The sequence below is a fragment of the Paramisgurnus dabryanus genome, chromosome 2 (genome assembly GCF_030506205.2).
Source record: "Paramisgurnus dabryanus chromosome 2, PD_genome_1.1, whole genome shotgun sequence".
Taxonomy (NCBI): Eukaryota; Metazoa; Chordata; class Actinopteri; order Cypriniformes; family Cobitidae; genus Paramisgurnus; species Paramisgurnus dabryanus.
The window spans coordinates 15115518-15140317 of record NC_133338.1 but is presented as its reverse complement, the minus strand read 5'-3'; the positions used below and the strand labels follow the sequence as shown (position 1 = coordinate 15140317).

Sequence of the window (24800 nt, the reverse complement as noted above, 5' to 3'; positions counted from 1 at the left end):
CAGCTACGAGAAACGCATTTGGACATCCTTCATAGGCAGCTTAAATGGAATTCTGTTTAAAATATAAACAGAGTGCGCCTTTCTAATAACTGATCCAATATTTGAAAACTACCCAATTTGTTTGCTAGAAATGCAATCAAAAGGTGTAAAAAAGTGAAACTTTATTTACACAAAATTTGTGCTCCATCCGCTTTCTTGTCCGCCATCTTATTTTTTGAACTCGACCAGGCTCGACCAATCACGTTCCCCGCGCAAACACACGCATAGAATTGTGGGACGATGAAGGTATCTCAGGAGTCAGGAAGTAAAGTAAGCATTTGATTCGCATGTGCCTTGATGCATTCCTGCCTTTGAATACCGTCTCCGAAGGCAGCATTTTAGAGATTTTTAATGACGTTATTTCACACTGCTGGGCATGACCTGCTTAATTTAAATATTTGAAGTAATTTTGTTTTGATTCAACATTAATACTGACGACACACCTAACAACTTGCTGAAACATTCTAAGATTGGACTTAACACATTTAAATAGTGTTTCTTGCATGATTTTTAACTGTGATTGTAAATAAAGACTGAGCACAACTAGAAAAGACTAGACATGATCAGTCCTTATGATCGAATTTCATTCATAATCTGTGCTTTATTTAGTCTAAATATTTGATTTGTGCGCTTTTTATAACTTTGACCTTAGAATAAAAAAACACATTGAAGCAAATAAATTGAATTTCTTGTTGTAATTTGATACAACTTAAACATTTCCTCAGATAGTTGATCAATTGAGGCTATTGTGCCCTGTAGCTACTTTTCTGGGTTTCATAATTTGTTTGTGAAATCATAGTTTGAAACACAGATTTTAATTAAATAGAAATGAAATGCTTTAAATGATCTCAAAGAAATAAAGACAAAGTGTGTATTGATGGAATTTTTTTAAACCGCTTTGTGACGTATGAGCATGTTGCAATATAGCAACATAAGTGTATGTGTTTCACACTCTAATGGCCAAAGGGGTGCGTTTGCGGTGCATTGGCAGAGTCTTTGCAGTCCATGCCCATTGTTTTTCACACCGGCTGCACGATGACGGCACTGCTGCTGTTTGTGAATTTTCTAACCTGTTAACATAGGTGTCAAAGGTGCAGGACTATCTGTTTATTTGACCCATGAAATAGGGGTGGCTAGGGCTGTTGAGGGATTTCTTTAAGAACAGTCAATAGTTTTGCAAAACTTCAAACTTTTCTGTTTTCAAACGAGTGTTGAGAGAAACAGATGCTGCCATTGTCGAGTTAATTATTTGCAATATGTGATCTCAGTTCAAATAGAGCCCTGTTCACCACACCGTGACTCATGACTCATGATTACAGATCAAGAGATTTCAAAAACAGACTAGAAAGGAAATTAAGAAAGGAGAAAAACAGAGACAGGATGGAGGAGTGTTTTTTTAAGCGAAAAACTTTGTAAAAATGACTTGGAAATTATGCGAATATTTGTCATTTTGTGAAACGATTAGAGCAGCAGGGAAACTTTATGGCCTGTTTCTCTTAAATGGCTAGAGTACAAAGAGCACTTGATGTTGTAATTTCCCATATTAATTTTTACTTGAGTGTTGCATCAGACTCTCTCTCTTTTGACTGATGTTTCAATCTCTCCAATAGGGGGTAGTAGTGATAAGGAATTCTAGTACTATTACTATGGAAATTCATAGCACAGTAACTCCATAAACATATCTCCATAACAGTAGGGTTCCAAAAGGGTGGTACATTTCCTAAAACTTTCCATGGTAACACAGTCTTGGGAACTTTGGAAATATTCCAAGTTGGAAACTTAACAGGGATTTATGGGAATTTATGACAATGTATATACATTTTATCATTTACAAATGTAAATATAAACATTTTGTTTGGCCATAAGCAGACATGCAACTTAATGTATAAAAAATACATATTAGATATTGATTTAATTGTAAGTAGAAGTTTAATTGATTCTTTCAATGAGCAACCTGAAAGCATGTTGAATGTAATAAACAAGCTCAATATGATTGTATAAAATAAAACCATCCCCCTTCCAAAAAAGTCCCATTTATGTAACTATTTTGCAACCTGTGATGCATTTTTTTAGGACTCTTTGAAAAGTTTCAAAGAAAAGCAGATAAAAAAATTTTTTGCCATCACACATTCTTGTTAAATTTACTCACAAAGGTATTAAATGTACTCAGCTTTGAATACATTATATTTTAAAAAGTGCTGGGAAAAATAAAAGTGATTTTTTTTGCATAATATATGAGTGTGTGCTGTGTGTAATTATTATGTATATATAAATATACACACACATTCATGTATGTATTTAAGAACCATTTACGTGTGTGTGTGTGTGTGTGTGTGTGTGTATATATATATATTTATTTATATTTTATATATTCTATATTATATATAAATAAATAAAAATAATATATAAATAAAAAAATCTGAAATTACTATATGTATGTGTGTGTGGTTGAATATACATAATAATTACACTCAGTACAAAGTGTTGCAAAAAATCACTTTTATTTTGAATGTGATTAATCGCAATTAATCTATTCCCAGCACTAATTTTAAAGTATATTAATGAAATAGAAAACTATTATTGTAATAATATTACACAATATTATTAATACAGATAAAATAAAGGCTTGAACTTTTTACCTGTATACTGTACTTCTGTATGTTAACAAAAACTGCCAAGCAAATGTATGTAAAATTTACGATTATCATTAAAAAATTAACAAAACCCCGTCACAGGGGCAAAGCCAAATCATGTAATGTATGAATGTGGTCATATGAATTAATACGACTTCATAAAACCCGTACGAATTTCCATGAGATAGCGTTGGTGTAGCCACTTTTGGACAGTTTAGTTCTGGTACTAATTTTTAGGAACTAGTACTGGAGCAATTACCCAAGAACTAAATAGCTGCAGCATTCACACAATGATGGGCGATACAGAAAGCATACAGACAAGAATCTTCCCTAATTTTTAAGCTTTTGTTCCTATAATACACATTGGCAACTTGCTTTATACTGTCGCCATATTCATACTGTTACCATATTTTGTCAAACATATTTGTTTATTTATTTTGATAATATCATAATCCCCTGCACAATTAAGGGGACATATCATGAAAATCTGACTTTTCCATGTTTAAGTGCTATAATTGGGTCCCCAGTGTTTATGTCAACCTAGAAAACGTAAAAAAGAACAACCCAGTTACTTTGTTTTGGTAAACCATTGGCATGTGAAAAAAAGATCATTAAGATTTTGCTCCCTATGTGACATAGAAAAGGGATCTTATTATAATAATAATACCGACCCTTAATCTGCATTATACCAGATGCCTGCAAAGAGGGAGAAAGAGAATAATTGACAGCACAATTGAGTTTTAATTTCAACACCGTTATGGTGATCAGTGTTTGCATTTTATCAGCTCATTTGCATTTAAAGGGACACACCCTAAAACGACCCATTTTGGGGTATATTAAGCTAAAACTTCACATGCACACTCTGGGGACACTGAAGACTTATTTTACATCTTAAAATAAAATAAAATGTCCCTTTTAAGTAACAGTGATTTTTGAGCTGATGATGCTTACTTTTCTTTGTCCAAGATTGTAAAGTGTGGTTATCCCTAGCAGATTATTGATTCTCATGACCTGATTTTCTGTGTCTATTTGTGTTATGGTTTCTCAGGGTGTTGTCTTGCTAAATGGAGTCTGAGCAGTTGTTCAACAGAGGCTACGGCAGGAACAGCTACAATAGCATCACCAGTGCCAGCAGTGACGAAGAGCTCCTTGATGGTGCTGGAGTCATCATGGACTTCCACACCACAGAGGACGACAACCTGCTCGACGGGGACGCGTCCCCAGGTAGGCCATTCTTGACGTAGATTGAGAATTAGGTGAGATTCTCCTAATTTACATTAGTTGTTATTCACTTGAAGTAAAGATGGATGATATGACATTAGCAATTTTGGATTTTTGCATTTACTTACTGCTTGCCAGAGCTCTGCTTTCAGCTAAATGTATCCATTCACTTCCATGCATTTCTTTTTTTCCCTTCTTTAGTTAAGTTTGGTTGACTTATCCTTGTTTGTGATTTGTAATAGTTTGCCTCCTTTCTCTAAACCATATAAGAAGTACCTGCTTAGTTTGTAGTAATATTGTAATAATGGAAGGCATAACTGTCACGTGATGTGCGCTCACATAGATTTTGTCAAAATAAAATGTTTTGATTTTCTGTATAGATTCCTGGCAAATATATATATTTTTTTAATATTACAATTTATTAGTTTTATGATTCTTTGATTTTTTTAATGTAACTTTGTTTGACAAAAATGCAATAGAATATCTGTGGTGTGCAAAGACCTTACATCAGGGCTGCCCAGTCCTGCTCCTGGTGATCGACTCGACGGTCCTGCGAAGTTTAGCTCCAACCTAAATCAAGTCCTCAATCACCCCCTCCCGAAAAGTTGTAGATGTCTCCTCCTTATTTTACACACCTGATTCAACTTATCAGCCTCCTTCCAAAATGATAAACATATCTCCCTAACAAGCTGATGAGTTAAATCAGGTGTGTTAAATAAGGAGACATCTATAACTTTTAGGGAGGGGGTGCTCGAGGACCAGGATTGGGAAACACTTCCTTAGAATGAGCCGTTTTTTTTCTAGATACACAGAGAGTCCTACATGGAAGTTGCCATTATGGACCTCCCTATATCTACATTAGCCCTAAACTGCTCTATAGAACGCATTTTGTTACTTTGTTGTCTCTCAGATGGCATGTTTGTCCTGTGAGGGTTACTGTAGCTTCAGTGAACAATTAGTTGCAAATCGCAATATCACCGCTAGACGCTGCAAAAATCTACACACAGCACCTTTAAGAAAATTGTGGTGCTTCATGCAGGATCAACTGAAAAATACAATCATTCCAGCTACTTGAAGCCAACATGTTTCAACCAAAAATAAATGTGTTTTGTTACTAAAAAAAATGTGTTGTACTTTATAACAGCTTGTTGACACAGGACACAGATGCTACATAAACCATAGTTGTTACATTGAATGTTTTACAAGTCTGTGTATTTCATTTTGTGTTTTACTGAACAAATACCAGCAAACTTTAGACCAACAGTAAATAATGACAGAATTCTTGTGCATCTAATAATACAATTAAATTCTTCTTTTTGGAGAAAATAAAATTTGAATCAGACAGCATAAGCTTGTTGTTTTCTGTCCTTGGCCTACACAGCATTGCAAATGGGTTTCTAACTGTAGAACACAAAGCTCCTTGTATTAATATCTTATTTTTTTTTAGAATAGGGTGGGTGAAAAATGAAAAGTTTTAGCAACAAAGAGTTGATTTATAACATACTAATTTCACTGGATGTTGTGCAGTATTTGGAGGTCATGAAAAAAGTCCTGTTCTGTCATTAGTAAATTCATTATTCATTAGCATCTCAGTGCAAGCGTAGCGGTTGGCCTCACAAACCTTCACTGGATCACGCACACAAGTAGAGTCTTTGTAGCTGTGTAATGGGAGGTATCACCTTTCATTGTCATTCAACAATCTCTGTCCTATCAAATTCTTTGACTCTCTTCGGCCGCTCTGACACTGGAAAGTTACCTGTCCGACACAAGCCTGTGCTGACATCACAATAGAGGCTGATAAAGGAAACCAGAAAGTAGTCATACTCAAATTTGTTGCTTGACTCATGATACTAGAATGATGGATAACCAGAGGAATGTTCATGTCATTGAAAGGCTCTGTATGACATAACCGGCTAGTTGACCAGCAGGTTTGTACATTCAGTTTGTGTGAATGAAATGACGTGGCTTATGAGAGAGGCAACATATAGGAACCAGTTTGACAGACCTGCCAATTGAAGGGAACAAATAGGAAATTTGTACCGACTTACACCAGTTGTTGGTTTCACAGCTTGGTGGTTTCTGTTTTTAAACTTCGGGAAGAGTAGGGTCTCTAGGGCTGCCTTCTCACAAGTGTACTCTTTAAATACTCTGTGTTTCCAATGAGATGTGTGCATGGGACCGATGATGTCACTCGAACCTGAAAACTACAAACAAAACATCAGACTAAGCTATGAAAGCTGTTTTGATTTTCAACATAGTCATATTACATCATAACAGAGGCAATGACTGACCTCATCGCATGGTCCAGAACAGTTACTTGGCAACTGGAGGATTATTGACAAGGTAAATGGTAGAAGATAATGTGATGGTGTGCATGCGTGCAGTGCTGTAGTTATGTTTGTATACGCTACTCAATCTGGAGGCAATCCATGAGCTTATTTTGATGTGCTCTACTTTATACTTTATATTTCACATCTGATATAGAGTGGCAGATGTTTGTGTGTGTGATAACAAGTAAGTAATAATAGACTTGTCACCTGGTGAGCACAGCTAATGTGAAAGGTTTGCGGGTCTCTCACTGTACTAGGGCTTAAATAGTTAAATTTACTTCAAAATAAAAATATTAGAAACGTGCTCTTTTCTGATATGGATGTTATTTAAATACATACTAAATGAGTTTTCGCGTTTTAAGACATTGCAAAAGGGGAGAGATTTCAGCAGCTACTTAACATAGCATTCGTGAGTCTGCGTCGCCTTGTACGCGATGACGTCACGGGGTGCCGCATTGACGTGCTGGAGAGACGCACGCGCTCATATGCGCAAACGCAGCTACGCTGTTTATGGCTAATAACGCTGATGTGAGAGTTGATCTGTGAATCGTTCATTGATATGGAGGAAGACTCCGCCGACCCTTATTTACCGTACGACGGCGGAGGGGACACGATTCCCCTGCATGAAATAAGAAAGAAAGGTACGCGGCCATTTTTGGCTTTTTGCTTATTTACTCCTCACATTATATCCGCGACAGGTTGAATAATCGAGCCAAGTGTCGTCCAGTTAATAATCTGAGACGATGACGAGGGTTTTATCGAAAGCGCTTGGGAAAATATAATGTGGTTTATTTTTGTGCTGAATTTGTGTTTGTCATGAATGTGTTGCAATGCGAAGGACTGTTTGTGAAGACACGGGTGTGAACAAAACAGCAAAGATGACTATTATGGTATGTGTGTGTGTATGTATGTATGGACGTGTGCATGAACCATTAATGAATGAATGCTATGTATATATTTATCGGTACGTTGCATTTTGTGTGTTTGTCAAAGTATGTATGTATGTATGTATGTATGTATGTATGTAATGCTGAAGGATATCATCACAAATTCTTTATAGCAGCATTAGTCGTTTGTATGTACGTATACATGTATGTATGCGTATGCATGCATGCGTGTGTGAGCAGTCAAGTAAAGTAACGTTACTAGTCAAGAACGTTCTGTTGACACTTACATGATATTACTTAAATGAGATAAATTTACCTAAATTATTAAAGAAAGAAACTTGCCTTCATGTCAGTGTAAATATAAAATTAAATGAGGATCTGCTTTCAAGCTCTAAAACTGACAAAAGCACACAATTCAAGTTTCATAATTAAATGTATTTTATGTATTAATTTAATGTACTAAATGTATGTTATGGTTGAAGTCCAATCAAATCTGTTGATGACAACAAGTCTGTGTGAGTGTAAATGTATTGCACAGAAAAATTGTTTTGTCCAAAATTAAGAGAGTCTGGGAGGTCCTCACTAATATAGTCTCTAAAATGTTTGTGAGTGGTGAATTTCTTTTTGATCGCTGTGTAATTTATTGATGCGGGAAAAACTGGAACTTTTATTTAAATATTTTGTCTTACTTTACCCATGCAGTCCTGTTTATTAGATCTTTGTGTGCTAGTGAAGAAGGAATCAGTAAGCTATGAACTTATCACACGTTGTGTGCTAAGCATCTGATGCCCATCACCCCCTAGAGCCATTGAGGTTTTCTGCTTGAGTGCTGCTGCTGCTCAGAGTGAGACTCAGAGTTGAGCTTTACATTAAAACACACATAACAGGCAACATGACTCAGCAGCACAACTAATGTGCTTTACTTCAGAGCAATCATAATCTCTTTGTCTCTAGTACCTCTCTCAAATAGACGCAAACAGTTTTTTTTACTAATCCGTCATAGAAACCGAATACACTTAACTCCTTCATGTAATTGAATTTTAGTGCTTGAAGTAGATATGAATATAGATGTGAGGTTTATATATTTTCCCTTATTATTTAACATATTCTACATTTGTTTTTTACTCTTTTAAGGTGTGATGTTCATGTTAATGACTTCTTGACTCAGATGTTGTAGCTTCCTGAGTGCACTTGAATCTCTAAAATCTAGGCCTAACATTATGGGTTTCAGGTCATTGCATAATTTCTCTCATTTCCCTTTTTTAGACAGTTACAGAATCATTCAGTGTATTCACACTAATAGACTCTGATCTTTGTCTCTGTTGTGACAATATCTCAGATGCAAAAGCATCCTGAGATGTTTTCTTATAAATGAGCATTTTTTAATCACTCTCTGTGTATTCTGCCAACAAACCACTATTTCTGAATGTTGTTATCTAATTTTTGCCAGAGGGGGTGTTTAGTGGCTTTTGCATCTGAGTTGCTCCTTAGGGCGGTAACAACTAATTGATCAAATTGATAATGAAATTCGATGTCAACAGGTTTCTGTATTTTGATGTTTTTTCTGCAAGAGAGAGATTGAAGGATTTGGTTCATTAGTAGTTGGTATTGGGCTGTGAATATTCATTGGGATGCTTTTGTTACGGGGATCTGGCAACCCTGACAGGACTATGACAGAAGCAAGTTTACATTTCGTCCTTTAATATAAGTGAGTTTGTATTTGTTTAATTTTTTTGGGGTTTCCATAAAATTAGCATTGAACCACAAACTAAGCATCTATTTTAAAGTTTTATTTTTGTAATAATGCATGTATATCACTTGCACATCATATGGTTTGTTCATTTTGCTAATAATAATGTTAAGTCTCATCAAGGTCTAAAAATGAGTTTATTCATCTGTGGCAAGATTTCCTCATCACTACATCCCTTGTTTGTTTATATTTAAGCTGCACAAACTTTTTTTATTTAAGGCTTAAAATATCACAATCAAAAATATTATATTAGTAAAACACTGTAGAATTGTGTGGCTTTATCACTTTTTAAAGTACACTTCTGTGAATACCCTAATTTAGTTCCTTCTTTAACTAAAATAATAAGTGAAAAATCGAACTGAGTAATGTTTATGTTTTTTATCCGATTAGTGATTAATCCATTATGAAGATAATCATTAGTTGCAGCTCTACTCCTCATATGCTAGCCTAGCTTATCTGTCAATTTTTTTTTTTTGTCGGAAAATAACAACACCATTATGATAAAATTAAATGCAATAAAACAATAACAACTTAAAGGGGACATGCTAGCAAACAGAACACCCAAGTATCACCCAAGTTGGACAGGACAATGGCATGATGTTGCTTTATTTTCCTTTTTATAAAACATGGATGGGGAACAGTGCTGCGCATCTCATTAAACGTGGTTGTTACATGTTGACATCAGAAACATGTCAGAGCAGATTATTCTTGAGAAAGCATACCTTTTTCCTTGGTTCAGTGTTGAACATCCCGCAGCACAAACAAACACGTCTTTGTGATATTTAGTAACTACATAACAACATGCATCTTACCTGTCACTTTACCGCAGTTTAACATCTCACAAAAACTGAAGAGTTGTAGGCCTGAACTTTACAAGAAAACATGTATGAGCTGCAGTTGCCTGATGAAGTAGAATGAAAGTCGCATCTAGTATATGCATTAAATCTAGGTGCCTAGGAAATTGCTAGGTTTTAGTCTTTGTGGATAAAGTCCTCTTACACAATTATGTCCTTCCTTTATTGTATAGCCCAAGGTTGAAATTGGTGCTACATTTACACAACAATGATGAAATGATGTGAACTTTGATGTGAACTTTTGAGAATACACTTTGTATCTCTTGAGCAGTTTCGTAGGCCAGTATCGTTTTTTGGTTTATACTCGTGCATGCCTATAGACTAAATTAACATACATTATGTCACCTTTCTCATAGATTCGAGGTTATGAAGTTTAGACAGTGGCAACAAGGCATTGTTTTAAAAACAACTTCCAATTTTGCCATGGTTATACCTGGTATTAAGATGCGTTTTGTTCGATAGGTTCACAAATGGACAGCGCTAAATACAGATGTAAACGGGGTGTAAAAAGTTTTGAGCTCATCCACTTTCAGAGGTAGTCGAAAACACATTTGACCAGGTTGTGGTGTAGATGTGCATGTGGTGAAATGTGTTTGAACAGCCACAAAATTCAGCCTACACGCTGCTTATTGATTTAATGTGTAATGTATTGAGCACAATGTTTTAATATAGGACATGACTTCTAGCACAAACACACTGTGTGCAGTGCTATTTGTAGGCTTTCATTTATAAAACTGAAATGAAAGCTTCTTACATTTTGGTTTCATTTTGCTAGCATATGAAAGTTGCATGAGCTTATCTCATCAATTGTTCTGAAATATCAGAGAAAGATGTTTACTAACAACACAAGCAGCGGACTCTGACATAATATTAGTTTGCGTCAATTTAAACCTGCCATTTCTCCCGCTTGCATTTAAACGAAAGCAGACAGATTCGCCCACAGACCACACCAAGGCTTTGAACCGGTTCACGGAATGAAAACGAAAACCAGAAACTTTTGATGTTTTGCAAGGAACAGAAACGAAACCAGAAACTTTTACAAAATATAAGTTCCGGAACAGAAATGTTCATTTAAAATAATGGTAGCCGGTTAATACCGCTATTTTTTTTTTATTCTTTGACAAGATTTCTGTCTAATGACTCGGTGAAGTTTACTTCCGGTAATCGTTGATTCATCGGAGAAATGAGCTGCTTGCCACCAGCAAGTAGCCTACTCAAGCCCAAGTCTCTAATGCTCAATCATAAGAGGGAAATATTGTAGGCTAACAAGTTTCTTAAGATGTTTGTTTTTTAAATACTAGTTAGTGGTGTAACGGATCACAGTTCATCCGTGATCCATACAGATCACTACTTACAGTTTGGCTCGGATGTGATTTGCGGATTAATATGCAAATTTAAATTGGATGAAAGCTGATAATTTGCACGTGTTTCAAAGGCTTGCAAATGTTAACACCTAAGTGATTTTAAAATATTTAACCACAAAAATGGGCTACAGTGAGCAATTTTCTGTACGCACAGATACACATGCGGTTGAATGTGTCTGGTCCAACTCCAATCAAACGTGATCATCCCTATTCCCTTCAAAGATCAGAACTCTTGCTGTGTTAACTTGAGCGAGAGTTGCGCTACTGTGTCTCATACTGTAGTCCATTAAAATACATTTGCAGAATAAAGCAATAAAAAACAAGGTAATTTTCACTTTATGTGGAGCGACTGTTTATGCTGCATCTTCTTCCCGAAGAATTTTGAATTCGTCCTCCGTCTGTGTGTGTGCGCGTGTTTAAGTGTACTCAACAAACTTACATAATGTAGCCTTTTTTAATGTTTGATGACAAGATAGAGACTTTTTTCAGCAAAGTCACTGATTATTACGCCAGTTTATTTCAATTTTATTAGCACAATGCTAATGGTCTAATCAGATTTAATGGATTGTGCTAAGCTATGCTAAAAGTGCTAGCGCCAGACCCGAAGATCAGAATGGATTCCAAAACAGTAAGAATCAAATGTTTAACTCTAGGAGAGCTGGAAAATGAGCATATTTAAAAAAAAAATGTGGAATGTCCCTTTTCTTTTTGACTATTCTTTACAAATTGTCTATAAATTATGAAGTGTTTTAGCCACTAATCCACACAGTTCACTATAGCAATCAGCCACCTGCTAAAAGCATGCACTTCCACAGTTTTTGTATAAACACATTCTTTTCATTTTCTTTTTTTGCTGAATGCATGATCTGGAAGGAAGTGCTGGAAGTGAAATCGACATTTACACAGATGCAAAAGGCAGAAGAAAACTCAAGGCGCAGTTTTTTACAGCCAGTTAGCTTTTACAGCTTACAGTTTTTTTTTACGAAATTAGACAATAAATTGGAATAGCCTAGCATAGTCTTTTATACAGTATATCCACTACATTAGATACTGACAGTAAAAAAAATTAAAATACAGGTTTGGCTTTTGAATAAGCAGAGAATCAGACTGGCAACAGACGATTTGCAAGCCTCAGGGCTGCCCTGCTCTTTCTGTGTACCAGGTTTATGTGGCGCAAGACGGCAGGGATGATTAAATTTATTCGGCCTGAAACATTATGTTCCTTCAGCCTAAATGCAGTCTTTGCCCTTTATTTTAAGCTTTTTTTTATCTTTTTGCTTTCAATACATTTATATTTGGTACTTGCCGTTTTAATACATTAAAGCTGAACTTTTTGCCCATTCTCAATATAGAGTGATGGCTATTCTTAGGTTGATTTCTCTGTAGAAATTTTAACCACTGACTGTGGTTTGTTTGAGCATCGTGACTACTAGTGCTTCCGCTAGTCATTATATTGGTAGTCAAGTAATCTGGTGATGATTTTTATGATTAATTAAGCAGTCCCACTCACACAAAGTTGATATTCTTTCTTTTTGTTGCATGTTTTTCTAACATATCCTCTTTATGGAACTACTGTAGTGTACTATAAATGCGCTCCATGTCTGCTCATTTCTGGCTAGCTACATATGCTGGATCTGGAAAGCTGATTAGCTGATTATCAGCTGATGTGCTACAGTTACAGCTGATCTCAGAACAGAACACACATTCGGTCTGTTCACCAGATTATCCGCTTTCATTAAACGAGTCAGTGTGAATGATGAAAATGTGGCCATAATGATTGTTGAATGTGCTGTTACTCTTAGTGCCTCATAGTAGAATGAATTTATGATTTTGCACTGTTTGTGTTTTGGTGAAAGGGTGTTTACATGTTTGTTCTTTACCATATTCATAAAATTGGTGTGTGAGGAAATATTTTTACTCAGATTTAGCTGACCTGAAGTAACTTAGGTTCTTTCTCATGGGTTGGTTGGTGATCACCCCTGGCAAATTTCATACATACCACATATTGACCCAAGCCCCATGAAGACGTAGAATCATCCAACGTGTAATTGTAAGATAATTCTCAAAGTATGAAATGATTTTTGAGCTGCAGAACACATTTGCATATGCTTAAATAATAACCAGATGCTTAAAAAACACACAACATTGCTTACACACAACATTGTTCTGGTGCTGGTCAGATGCAAAAACCAAAGAACTGCAAAACTGGATTTCCTTTTATTACTGATAATCTCCTCGGCCACAGCACTAATTTTTACACGTTTTTGTGCTTTTCATGTTACACACGATGGTGCAACCGAATCACACAGCAACACTTGTTATTGACTGTTTGCTTGTCACTCGTGGCACACTCCTATATCAGGGCATATAATAGGCTTTTTGAGATCTAGGAATGGCAATGTAAAGTAGTCCTATGCAGTTTTAGCCATGCATTAACAGGCGTCATATCGAAAGCCCCCCCATCGTTATAGATAAAGGTGCATCGACAGTACATATCGATATGGTTTTATCGCCCAGCCCAAGATATATGGGATTTAATGCGCTTTCATGTGAAACAGAGGGAGGACACGCTTAAATTTTCACTCTATGATATTAAACTTAAACAGGTGTGTTCCTTTTATATGGATATTAGATCAACTATAATCCATCACAGCACTAATAATGGTTACAAAACAAACTATTTTCTCATAATGGCCAGCTACCTAAGTTTGTTAGAATCGATACAGAAGGTTGAAGTATCGATGTGCACATCACCAGAATGTTTCACCGTATCGATATTTTGAACACAACGCTATTTCCAATAAATAAATGGTTCTTAGGATGGCCATTAGGCTTTTCTCTGTGTACACATATCCCTACCTTTAAATGGGTCTTGTCTTACCCACATATAATGTTTCTGATGCCTATGCATTTTAAATATCCATTTTTAATAAAAATAAGGCCCAACATTTGTATAACTACATTTCATCTTTGTTTCTTTAGGGTCAAACTACGCCATGTCTAACGGTGGAGGTGGAGGAGGGGCCAGTAGCTCCACACACCTGCTGGACCTACTGGATGAGCCCATTCCAGGTGTGGGAACCTATGATGATTTCCACACTATCGACTGGGTCAGAGAAAAGTGCAAAGACAGAGAGCGCCACCGCAAGGTAACACATCTGTTACATATCATAAAAAAAGAAATATAGAAACAAAAAGAAAGAAAGGGCGCACTCATTTAGTTTTTTCTCATTTTGAATTTCAAGTCATTTGAATTGAGTCATTTGCTAGAACGTGAATGACTTTAAAAGGATCATTTGTATGAAAGTATTTAGGCAAATTAGCTTTCTGCTTTACAGTTTTTTTTTTACTGTGGTTTCAAAAGTGATCAATTGTGGGGATTTTTGTTTGATCAGAAGATATGCGTCTTATTTGCATTTTCCTTTTTTAGATAAACAGTAGGAAGAAGGAATCGGCGTGGGAGTTCACCAAGAGTCTTTATGATGCCTGGTCAGGGTGGCTGGTGGTCACACTTACAGGACTTGCGTCAGGTAAACCCACACACTGCAAAGATCATTGATAATTTTAAAATATTCACTTTCTTGTTAACATAAAATAACTGTGGATATGCCGATTGTGAGCAATGCTCCCTATCATTTTTTACACTAATGTCACTCACCATTCGGATTTGTATAGCTGCTCAATACATTGAGTATAAAAGACTATATTAGAATATAACTCAACCTTAACTTGTATGAGGGCTATATGTCACTAAAAGGCATCAATAGAGTATAGTCGATCTAAAAGGTAACTCTGGGATCTGAGTAGTGTCAATAATGCAGAACACACAGCAGAAAGTTGGCCAACATTTGCAATCTAACATTGGCCGAAGGCCGACCATTGGGTTGCTGTGTCATGGCCTTTGTTTTGGCCCAAAGTTGCATGGTTTGTATGTAAACATCATTACAATAGGGTTGTGCAATATTGGCAAAAAAAACCCTATCTGGATAATATCTTCGAATATTTTGAACAAAAATGTGTTTTGAGAAAAGTATTTTATTGCTCTAGCTTCATCCTACAACAGATGGGTATGATTAAGGTTAATGTTGGTGTTATTAACCAAGCAAGAGGTATTTATGAATTAAAATATAAGCATTCAAGTAAACAGTACTAAACAGTAGCATACGTGAAGCAAAAATAACATTGTAATACAGTATGTCAGAAAATTTTCATTAACGCAGCATAAGAAGTGATGCACAGCTTTACATAATGTAGTGAGTTCCTCTTTAGCCATTTCACACTGTATTGTTTATAATAGTTCATAATGGTGACCTTATAGTCCATATGAAAATATTCCTACGAACTGACTGTATTCGTCAGTAACTTCTCTTTACCTGTTGTTGTTTTCTGGGCAGGTGCATGTGTTTCCTCACACGCGTCCCCCCGCTCGTGACCGACATAAGAAAAAGCGCGGCCGGCACTTCCTCCGCTCGCGACATAGAAATAGCAAAGAGTGCCACCGACTACAGTATTAAAAATTAATTTGACGTTGATTTTTACAGGCACACATGCCGCAATCAAATGTGCTGCTACATCACGCTCTGAAAGCACATGCTAATTTAATTTATGTGCACTGATATAATAAATATAATTTTGCACATACTACGATATTGCCACAAACGATATATCTCTTGCGCACCCCTACATTACAGCGCTGATAACAGAAAAGCAACAAGAGCTGATGTAGGCTAAGTCAGCTGCTTATATACACACACACGTCACGTTTTTGTCCTGCATGTCACGTGACAGCTTGTTGTGCCAAAATGGCACATTTTAAACTCGATTTGTGAAACTTTCCTAGGAACTTTTCAACATATTGCAAACTAAATCGTATTGTTTACAGTCCGTTTGCATTCAACCTTTGAACATAATAATTTCCCATAGAGAATTCTCAGAAAGGTGTCTTGGCTAAATTTAACTAAACAACTTTGCTCTGCAAATATTGCTGGGGGCAATGGGGTAATGCCAGTCATGAAATCCGACTATAACAAAGCTTTTGCAGATTGTCCAGAACAGTTACAGAGAAGTTAATTAAATTTAGTAAATTAATTGCTAAATTCAGCCTGGGGCAATCTTTGAATAATGAATCATAATAACCAGGTATCCTGCTGCACAGATGTTCAAGCTAACAGCTATTTAACCAAACCATATAGAGATTTATTAGGTATCCAAGCACGAAATGGGAAATGTGTTTAGTATTAAGCAGTGTCCTACTGTTCTTGTTCTGACTTTAAATGCAAGCAGAGGTTTATAGGTTAAGTAACTTTATAGGGGCTGTTTACACCTGGAATAAAGATGCATCTTTGTTGATCGGATCACAAGTGGATGAAGCTAAAGACGGGTGTAAACAGTGTTTAAAACTTTTGAGCTCGTCCCCTTTCGACCACATTCAGAGGTAGTTGAAAACACATTTGACTGGATTGGTATTGTGGTTTAAATGTGCTTGTGGTCGAGCAGCCAGAAAAAACACCTACTCTTGTCCAAGACTAAAATGCTTGTTAGAGTTGTCCATACTGAAATCAGCTTGCCCTGACATATCTTAAAATATATCAATGCCATTGTTTGGTCTCAAGATGCACACCAGAAATGTTTTTTGTTTTTTTAAATACTACTTAAATATCCTAATATAACTAAGTAGAGGTTGATTGATAAAGTTTTTTCTCATGCCGATTCGAATATTTAGAAATCGGGGCAGCCGGTGGCCGATATATGATGCCGATTTTCTATTTGTAATAATAATCAAAATTGCTGTTATTTAGTTTAGCGTGTTATTTAGGGCAAATCTTTCTAAACACATTTAGATTCTCATTTCTGAGGTGCTATGACTGACTGATTGTGCTGACAGTGATGTCTTGTGAGTTCAGTGTTGGACAGATCTGTTGTTTCAACCATTTATTCAAACGAATCGGTTCAAAGGAGTCATTTCGCGCATCGGACGCATTGTGTGCGCTAATCCAGGCTGAGCAATGCAAAACTGTAAACAAAGTGTTACTGTAACAACACAAAAACATTTCCTCTCAAGATATGATTTGGTCTTCCGACCTTTCGCCATCGTGTCAGTTTTGTTTTGAGTAATATGCGCGAGGGAGAAAGCAGAGAGACAGTTTAAAGACCGAAAAGGTGTGCGCGCAGCTCTGCTCACTCGGTCACGCAGACAAAGATCATCACTTATTAATCACATGAAATAAGCCCAATCTTTGTGACTGCACGGACGGTGCACCGCGAGACATAAGCCCGTCACGCTGTTGTGCTGGCTGCTTAATTCGCGCAATCCTGAGACCGATTACAAAAGCTGTTTGTGAACAAGGCACGGCTGCAGAGTCTCTCACAAACCCTCAGGGAGCGATCTGCTTGTTGCAGCAAGAGGCGGCGTCACAAGTTCTACAACAACGCTTAGGTGCCCGCAGATGAGGCTGCCTATTAATCGGCCTAATTTTGCAATTTTTTAAAAAATATGTCAAAAATCGGCCTGCCCGATAAATTGGTTGACCTCTTTAACTAAGGTCTACTCCTGGATTAATCTAAACCCTGTCTGGGAAACCGCCCCATAGTTTACTTGTTTGTTGGTATGATTTGGGATGCAAAAGCGTATGCTTTTGAAACGTTTTTTTGAAACACCATTGGTAAACATCAAGCAAGTCCTGTACTCTATTTTCTAATTCCTGCATGTTTTAAAACTGAAACCAAACTGTCAGGCATGCAAGTGGATGGACACACATTCTTTGTGTATTAGAATAGGATTTAGGATGGTACACCTATCAGATGTATCATTTTAGATGTTCAACGACCATTTAGAGCATTGGATTCGCTAGACGAAGGTTTAATATTAGGGATGCACGATCTTGATTTTTCATGGCCGGTTTTTATACCCATTTTCTTAACAAGCAAATTGGCCGATTCCGATCCGATTTCCGTTTTTTTTTTCTTATCAAGCAACAAACAAGAAAGAATGAAAGTATACATAAACAATATGTTTATTTGGTATTTAACAGGCTAAACTTGGTTTGGCTATTGAAAACAATAACTGTAACCATCTAAAATTGACAGCAGTAAGTGTGCAGTAGGCCATGTTCAATACAAACATAAGTGGTTAAATTAGACCATGACATGGATGGTTAAGTGTGGGTTGATGGTCTTGCCTGTTTTTCATTATCAACAGACTTTTGATACTTATTGTGTTCTATCAGGTGATGAACTTAAATGTCTGACCAAGTTTGTTGTGGCAAATGCAGGGCTCTAAGGTTTTAATTTTTAAAGTTTGGAGTGAGATAACATCTGTTAGTGGAGAGACCCCTCTGCCCCACCAAATTCTCAAGTTTTTGCTAGCAGTTCAATGTTACCTATTATTCATAACTGACCAGCACAAATATAAATTATAACAATTGGTAAGTCTGATAAAAGACGGACAAATTTATCCAAATTAAATAAATTGCTCTACATATTAAAAAATAAAAATGTATAAAAATTATATACAGTAGGATTGCAGCACTTGCCATCAGCGTTCATTTTAAGCTGTGTTTAAGAGAGAGATAAGGTTACATGTTCAGTACTACATGGCAATAATAATAAAAATACATCTCTGGTCCTTTCATTAATTTCAGGAAGCCTCTACGTTAGTTTCAGGTAAGCTAAAGCTTCTGATTGCAAAGCAGCTGTAGAGTTTTTTTAATAAATCAAGCATAATTTAAAGGAACAGTATGTAAGAAATTTATATCAATTAATCATAAAATGGCCCTGATATGTCACTAGACATTAAGAAATCCTTTTTTCGTTTTAAATACTTATATCACTGACAACGGTGGTCTGGCCAGGATATTGTGATTTTAAAAAGTGGAGTTGCAGCCCTCAACTGATGTTTATGTTGTCATTTTGTCTATTGGCCACCAGTTGTGTGATTGCAATACCAGTTTTAGCCACAAGTTTTGTGATTGCAATACCAATTTTGGCCACAATCCTACATACTGTTCCTTTAACACGTATTTGGCTATATTAAAGAAACCTGCGTTATTTACAGCATTTATCGGATCTTGCTCTTCTTACTTTCACTCTGTGCGTGGACGTGCCTCACATCCAAGTGATTGACATCAGAGGAGTGCGAGGAAAAACTCGAGACAGCTAAACTCGACAGATAACTTCCCTGCGCCTCGTCCATTAATTGTATATAGCAGGAAAAGTTATCAGTCTCTTAGAAATACAAGGTGTGAGTGTGTAAACTGACTGAAATGCGTGTATCTCACAGTCAATGCATGAAACCTGAGAGCCCTGCGAATATACTGTTGTTTCTCCGCGATTAACTTGTCCTTTACAGACATTGCAGCTTGCAATCTTAATGTCCTGCGCACAGATTTCGAAATGCTTTTACACAAAAGACATGTTTGCGAATGATAAAAATGAAGTCTGTGCACGCGGGTGCACCTCTGGAAAAATCGGCCGAAAAAATTCAAAAAATGGCCGGTGCCTCCCTATTTAATATTCTTATTTTTATAAAAACCTCTCACTCATTTAGACAGCATAGGTCACAGTCTAAGGCTGTATCTCAATTTTTTTCTATCATGGGTCAAACAGAAATTATTAACACGTTAATTTTGACAGCCCTAGTTATAATTAACCACGAAATTTGGAACTTGACTATCGAGCACTGCAATTTAAATTTTTGCTTAATTTTCCTAATTAAAAGACTGTTTTAGTCATAATATTTTGTATTTATATTCTCTCTTTTAATTGTAACATCATTTTAATATTCCCCCCACATAACAAATCCCAATTTAACTTTTTTGCATTTGTTACATAAGTAAATGCATTCGCTAACATGAACTGACAATGAGTAATGTAGTTTATCTGCATTAATTCATTTTTGTTCATTTTAGTTATGTCAATACAATTGTTCATGTTAGTTTCCTTCAGGGCTCATCGCTAAAGATTTTAATTGGTCCAGTGGACCAGATTTTTTCTGGCCCTGCCAAAGTTTTCACTGGCCTTGAAATCAAACAGGCCTGATGGTTGTTTTTAAACCATGTAACCTTAATAAATAAGGTTAAACACCAAAAACTACTAGCCTACCTCATATAAATTTCAAATATTGTTAAAGAAAAGTAAACAGTTAGTAATAATCACATTATGAGCAATGGCACAAATAAATACAACAGAACAAAGGTAAAAATATATAAATGAAATATTGTATCATGTTTTTCTGAATGATCTAACAGTACTGTACTTCTCAGGTACATGCATTTAAGTGATAGTAATTCAGTATAAAGGAATACTGCATTGTTTTCACCCTTTAAAGATAGGGATGACTTTTCTTCAGTAGAAGAAAAAAAACCTGAAATCAGAAGTGAAGCATTTATTGGTCTTTGTCTTGTTTCATCAGGAGCATTAGCGGGTGTCATAGACATTGCTGCTGACTGGATGAACGACCTAAAGGAGGGCGTTTGTCTCAGTGCCATGTGGTTCAATCATGAGCAGTGCTGCTGGGGCTCCAACGAGACCACCTTTGCTGAGAGAGACAAGTGTCCTCAGTGGAAGACATGGGCCGAACTCATCCTGGGTCAGGCTGAGGTCAGAACAATATAAAACTGACTCTGGATTAGTATTCATGTGCACCAGATGGTGCTTCACTTAAAGATCTCTGATCTTTTTGTTGTGTCCTCTAGGGTCCTGGTTCCTATATAATGAACTACTTCATGTTCACGTTTTGGGCGCTGTCCTTTGCTTTCCTGGCAGTCTCTCTCGTGAAAGTGTTTGCACCTTACGCCTGCGGGTCTGGAATACCCGAGGTAACCTTATGAATTGTAGGCAATATGTCCATGCCGTGTGTTTTTTGTGTATTTATTAGCCATTAATCAAGAGCCAGGGATATATCAACTCATCGTCCAGTGCCATAAGCATCGAGCGGCGAGCATCAAATGTATCGGACTTCTGCTCCAAAACTCAGTTTTAACATTATGAAATACAGTTGCCCTTTATCTTTGTTGTACTTTGCGATCATCTTACTCTTTCTGTCTCTTCTCCATCAGATTAAAACCATTTTGAGTGGCTTCATTATTCGGGGGTACCTGGGGAAGTGGACCCTTCTGATAAAGACCATCACTCTGGTACTAGCTGTGGCATCAGGTCTCAGTCTTGGAAAGGAGGGTCCGCTGGTCCACGTGGCCTGTTGCTGTGGCAACATCTTTTCCTACCTCTTCCCTAAATACAGCAAAAACGAAGCCAAGAAACGAGAGGTCAGACATCAGTACCAGAACAGTGTGGGGGTTAGGATATAGTCTGGGTATTGATTGTAGTTTAGCAACAGACATATCGGAAACAAGATACTTAGGATACCTTTTTTTATGGCTCTGTGTATTTCTCTTGTTGCAGGTTCTGTCTGCCGCGTCTGCTGCTGGCGTGTCTGTTGCTTTTGGAGCTCCTATAGGAGGCGTACTCTTCAGTTTAGAGGAGGTGAGTTTCCTCACATCATGTGAAATGAGTATAATTCGCCTGTATTGTGTGTAGGGATGTCAAAAAGACTGCTATTTTGCTATAAGGATGATGCCAGTATTCACTTCCATAGTATTCTTTTTCCTACTATGGAAGTGTATGAGGTTCACGAACGGTTTGGTTACAAACATTCCTCTAAATATCTTCCTTTGTGTTCATCAGAACAAAGAAATTTATACAGGTTTGTAACAACATGAGAGTGAGTAAATGATGACAGAACTTTCATTTTTGGGTGAACTATCCCTTTAAGACTATTTACAAAGAAAGGCATCAATATATACACATAAGAGGATGGAATTTTTTTTAGATGGGCCTGTAAACAACCACTCAAAACACCAAAACAACTGCAACCAATTAGATCACCTTAAACGGGTATTTAGCCTAACATATGTGCAATATGGCTGCCGTCGCATCATCCAGGTGGATGCTGCACATTGGTGGTGGTTGAGGAGATTCCCCCATTCATATGTAAAGCGCTTTGAGCATTGGAAAAGCGCTATATAAATGTAACTAATTATAAATTATGTTTTCCCTCAGGTCAGTTACTACTTCCCTCTAAAGACTCTGTGGCGCTCCTTCTTCGCTGCACTGGTGGCAGCGTTTGTTCTGCGCTCCATAAACCCATTCGGGAACAGTCGGCTGGTGCTGTTCTACGTTGAGTATCACACTCCCTGGTACCTTTTTGAGCTTTTCCCCTTCATCCTGCTGGGAGTTTTCGGTGGCCTATGGGGGGCCTTTTTCATCCGGGCCAATATTGCGTGGTGCCGGCGCCGCAAATCCACCCGCTTTGGTAAAAATGAACTATGTTATGTGTTTTTTAAGAAATATTGCACAAAAAAATCTCTGAAACATTAACTTCCCATCCCAGATATCCATGACTTCTTTTCTTAGGCTACACATGAAATCTTTGTTTAGAATTTTTTTTGGTGCAATACTGTGAAAAATTATTCAATTGCAGTGATATCATGAGGCAAATAATGTAAACATCTTACTGTTACACCAGGAAAGTATCCCGTTTTAGAAGTGATCACTGTGGCTGCTATCACGGCCATCGTTGCATTTCCAAATCCGTACACGCGGCAGAACACCAGTGAGCTGATTAAGGAGCTATTCACAGACTGTGGCCCGCTGGAGTCATCACAACTCTGCCAGTACAGAAGTCAGATGAACGGCAGTCAAGCTTACCCAGAAGGATCCGAGGCCGCCACGCCAGGTGTTTACTCAGCCATGTGGCAGCTTAGCCTGGCACTCATCTTTAAAATCATCATGACCATCTTTACCTTCGGCCTAAAGGTGAGTATCCAGCATCTCTGCCTTTTGGCAGTTTACACTAAGCATTATTTCAGTTGCACATTAACATCTGCCAGCATGTAAAAAAGTTCCTAGCCAATGCAAGCATTTTTTATGATTTTCATAAAAGTTTAATGTTTATATTAAAAGTTTCTATATATATATATATATATATATATATATATATATATATATATATATATATATATATATATATATATATATATATATATATATATATATATATATATATATATATAGAATATAGATACACAATGGCCTAAAAAAATTTATTTGGTTTTGTTACGGTATTTACAGGTGCCGTCAGGTCTATTCATTCCCAGCATGGCTATTGGTGCAATCGCTGGACGCATTGTGGGCATCGCTGTAGAGCAGCTGGCATATTATCACCACGATTGGTTCCTGTTCAGAGAGTGGTGTGAGGTGGGTGCTGACTGCATCACGCCTGGACTGTACGCTATGGTGGGGGCGGCAGCCTGCCTTGGTAAGTGTGCATGCGTGCTTTGTTCCTGCTTTGTCCTTTGCATCTGTCATGGTGTGTTTTTGCTGTTGTCTTTGAACTAATTAGTAGCATTATGCCCACTGTAGGTGGTGTGACTCGTATGACCGTGTCTCTGGTGGTCATCGTGTTTGAATTGACCGGCGGGCTGGAATACATTGTTCCTTTAATGGCAGCCGTGATGACCAGTAAATGGGTGGGTGATGCATTCGGGAGAGAGGGAATATATGAGGCCCATATCCGTTTGAACGGATACCCCTTCCTGGACGCTAAAGAAGAGTTCACGCACACCACGTTAGCACGGGAAGTGATGCGTCCACGTCGCAGTGACCCACCGTTGGCCGTGCTGACGCAGGATGACATGACGCTCGGCGAGCTGCAGGCCATGATCGCAGAAACGAGCTACAATGGCTTCCCGGTCATTGTCTCCAAAGAGTCACAGAGACTGGTGGGCTTTGCCCTGCGTAGGGATATAACGATTGCCATAGGTAACAAAAATGCACTTTCTTGTCTGTTCTCGAACATTGTCTGTCTGGTTTTGTTTTCCCTTCACACTGCAGCAAAATTCTGTTGTCACTTCATCTTTTAGTGCTTAATCCTGTTCTCTACACACACACACACACACACACACGTAATAATATATTGTAAATATTAATAAATATTTAGACAGTCTATCTTCTGTATGCACAGTGCAGAACGTCATCGAGGTATAATGATTGTTTGCTTACTAGTGTTGCCAGATCTTGTACGAAAAAAACATTCAACAAGAAAAAGCCTGTGATAAACAGACATAAATCCAAATTCTTTACCTTAGAAGACCAAAATAGTGTGATAGGCACCTTTCCACTTAAAAACTTCATCGCTTTATGACCCAAGGCCCAATGTTCCCTTTAAGCTGCGCGCGTGCGCGGCCGCGCAGGCCAGTCAAAGTGGCCGCGCAATAGATTTGTCAGACCGCGCACATTTTTCAGACCGCACATAAACATTGATGCATTTGCTGTTGTAAAAGAATTAAGAGAGAGTGAAGGCGAGTGTTCTAGAAGGAGAAGAAACTTTCAACCAATCGCTGATCTTGTTACGGTGACAGACACTTTTATGAGCCAATGGTAGCAGCGCATTCAGTTCACACAGGTGCCGCTTCCAGCACGAGCACAAAGTGAGAGCGAGTCAGATGAGCGAGTCAGATGAGCAGCTGCACGGGCGATCTCAAGAAACTAAAATATTTATTAAGAGGAAAAAGTTCAGATTCAAAACAGTGATTTAAAACAAATTATTGGATTCCTGAAGTGATGTGATAACTTGGAAAAGCTGTCGCTAGAGTGAGAAGAGAGCAAAATAGAGAATTAGAACGGAGGCAGATTCAGAATCACAGAGCATCAAAACACTTCGAATGA

The 24800-nt window shown here is 37.4% G+C and overlaps 1 protein-coding gene across 5 annotated transcripts in view; it reads left to right on the top strand.

Moving 5' to 3' along the window:
- The window catches only part of clcn3 (chloride channel 3), a 40947-nt gene that overhangs the window by 3626 nt on the left and 12521 nt on the right, over positions 1-24800 (top strand). For 3 of the 5 annotated variants that reach the window (XM_065294358.2, XM_065294356.2, XM_065294359.2), the window contains exons 2-12: positions 3721-3896; positions 14061-14227; positions 14509-14608; positions 20488-20675; positions 20771-20893; positions 21134-21340; positions 21477-21557; positions 22134-22386; positions 22600-22889; positions 23205-23391; positions 23496-23894. In XM_065294358.2, the coding sequence (XP_065150430.1) occupies positions 3737-3896; positions 14061-14227; positions 14509-14608; positions 20488-20675; positions 20771-20893; positions 21134-21340; positions 21477-21557; positions 22134-22386; positions 22600-22889; positions 23205-23391; positions 23496-23894 (2155 nt within the window). In that variant the 5' untranslated portion in view covers positions 3721-3736. Of the gene's footprint in view, positions 1-3720; positions 3897-6678; positions 6865-14060; positions 14228-14508; positions 14609-20487; positions 20676-20770; positions 20894-21133; positions 21341-21476; positions 21558-22133; positions 22387-22599; positions 22890-23204; positions 23392-23495; positions 23895-24800 lie in introns of those variants that run through there. The other 2 variants (XM_065294357.2, XM_065294360.2) reach the window with 2 other exon arrangements.